At 37.3% G+C, this 1,970-nt stretch overlaps 2 protein-coding genes across 4 annotated transcripts in view; both read right to left on the bottom strand.

Annotated features, from left to right (window-relative positions):
* LOC106882474 (formin-binding protein 4) overlaps positions 1-1,970 on the bottom strand; it is a 365,705-nt gene that overhangs the window by 254,065 nt on the left and 109,670 nt on the right. The gene's annotated exons all lie outside the window — the stretch shown is intronic.
* LOC106873585 (histone-lysine N-methyltransferase eggless) overlaps positions 1-1,970 on the bottom strand; it is a 43,315-nt gene that overhangs the window by 20,453 nt on the left and 20,892 nt on the right. For all 3 annotated transcript variants that reach the window (XM_014921018.2, XM_052969174.1, XM_052969173.1), the window contains exon 9: positions 902-989. In XM_014921018.2, the coding sequence (XP_014776504.1) occupies positions 902-989 (88 nt within the window). The remainder of the gene's footprint in view (positions 1-901; positions 990-1,970) is intronic.

Below are 1,970 nucleotides of genomic sequence, written 5' to 3' on the forward strand. Positions count from 1 at the left end.
GCCCACCCTAATCAAACACTGAACCATCAGTCCATTTACAGATGTAAATACTAGTTTCAGCCCCATTCCTCACCCTACAACAATGGTATCTTGGTTACTCAACAGAAATATTTAGTCCTGACCAATCCACAATAGAGAAGCGCAACCCAAATTATATCAAACAGACATATTCTATCTGATCAAATGATACAAACTGGTCAACATGATGATATGGTAGTATTATTGTTAGATATTGCAAAATTCTACTACAAAGATTTCAAAAGAATGATTAAATATAAAGATGTTCAAATTAAATTGCTAAATGGTGACCTTAAAAACATTACAAGATAGAAATTCATTGAATATTATTTTAGAAAGATTTCTTCTTTTTGTATAGAAAGAAAGAAAAATAATTATCTCAGTCAAACTATTTGATAACTAAGTTAAATATAAACAAATATTAAGTATTTTGTAAGATTATTATGCTAACAATAAAAGCACACACTGGTTCTATTTCACTTCGTTATTTGTTAATTGGTTGACTATTTAACCAGTTAATTTGGTCACTAAATTAGGTGTGTCTAAGCCCTTTCATTACTATCCACGACCTCTTCAATGACACGCCCTCTCCACTCAGAGATACAGACAAACCTGAAGATGACTTGGCATAGAGAGACTGTGTCATTGAAAGGAATTAGACAAACCTAATTGATTAATTGGATGACCAAACTATTAGTCAATCAATTACTTAATTGGTTAAATAGTTAACCAATTAACAAATAACTAAAGTGAAATTAAACCAGTGCATGTGTTTATTATTGGCATAATGACCCTCCCAACATACAACAAAATATGTTTCAACACATGGATTCACATCAAGAATCTTGGAAACCAAACAATGAAGTAATTCTATTAATTTTACCTGTGGCGATTTCGGTTGGTTGGCACTTCTGCCACGATACCGGCATAGAAAGATGTTGAAGGGTTAGCTTCTTCATCTCGATACATTGCTAGAACACACAAAAGAAAGAAAAAGAAAAACACCAATGGTTGGAGTAAAAGAGAAGATCTATAGAGAAAGCAGTATCAGCTTGCTTGGTCCAGTCGGTTCATTTGCTGAAAAGCTAATTGAGGACGGAGGCAAGAGTCTTGGGAAAACAGGAACTGGGACACATGCAAACACACACACACACAAATCTGGAGGATGAACTGTAGAATCATCCACTGATGTGTTTATAAAGAGACCTCTGGAATATTTTGCTTTCTTGTGGTATGCCCAGAGCAAGTTGATCTGATGGAGCACGTTTTTCAAAGTTTACTCAGCAGGATGTAGACACAAGACTGCAATCTAATAAAATGGTGCTGCTTATGGCACTTGTATGTAGGTGCATGGCTTAGTGGTTAGGGTGCTGGACTCATTATTATTTGGTTGATGTTTCAATTCCTGGACCAGGCAATGCATTGTGTCCTTGAGCAAAACACTTCACTTCTCATTGCTCCAGTCCACTCAGCTGGCAAAAAAGAGTAATTCTGCAACAGACTGGCATGCAGTCCAGGGAGGAATCATCATCATCATCATCATCGTTTAACGTCCGCCTTCCATGCTAGCATGGGTTGGACAATTTGACTGAGGACTGCCAAGCCAGAAGGCTGCACCAGGCTCCAATCTGATCTGGCAGAGTTTCTACAGCTGGATGCCCTTCCTAATGCCAACCACTCTGAGAGTGTAGTGGGTGCTTTTACATGCCACCGGCACGAGGGCCAGTCACACGGTACTGGCAATGGCCACGCTAATATAATATATATATATATATATATATATATATAAGTCAGAGCCCACTGTGACTCCAGATTTTATTGTAATAAAACTACATTTCTACACACAGAGTAAATGTGGGAATTACATATTTTTATACTTTCTATTTTTAAATACTGACATGAAAACAGAGGTTTAATCCAACATAGCATCCTGCAATCATTCCCCCCCCCCC

This window comes from Octopus bimaculoides, chromosome 7 (genome assembly GCF_001194135.2).
Source record: "Octopus bimaculoides isolate UCB-OBI-ISO-001 chromosome 7, ASM119413v2, whole genome shotgun sequence".
Taxonomy (NCBI): Eukaryota; Metazoa; Mollusca; class Cephalopoda; order Octopoda; family Octopodidae; genus Octopus; species Octopus bimaculoides.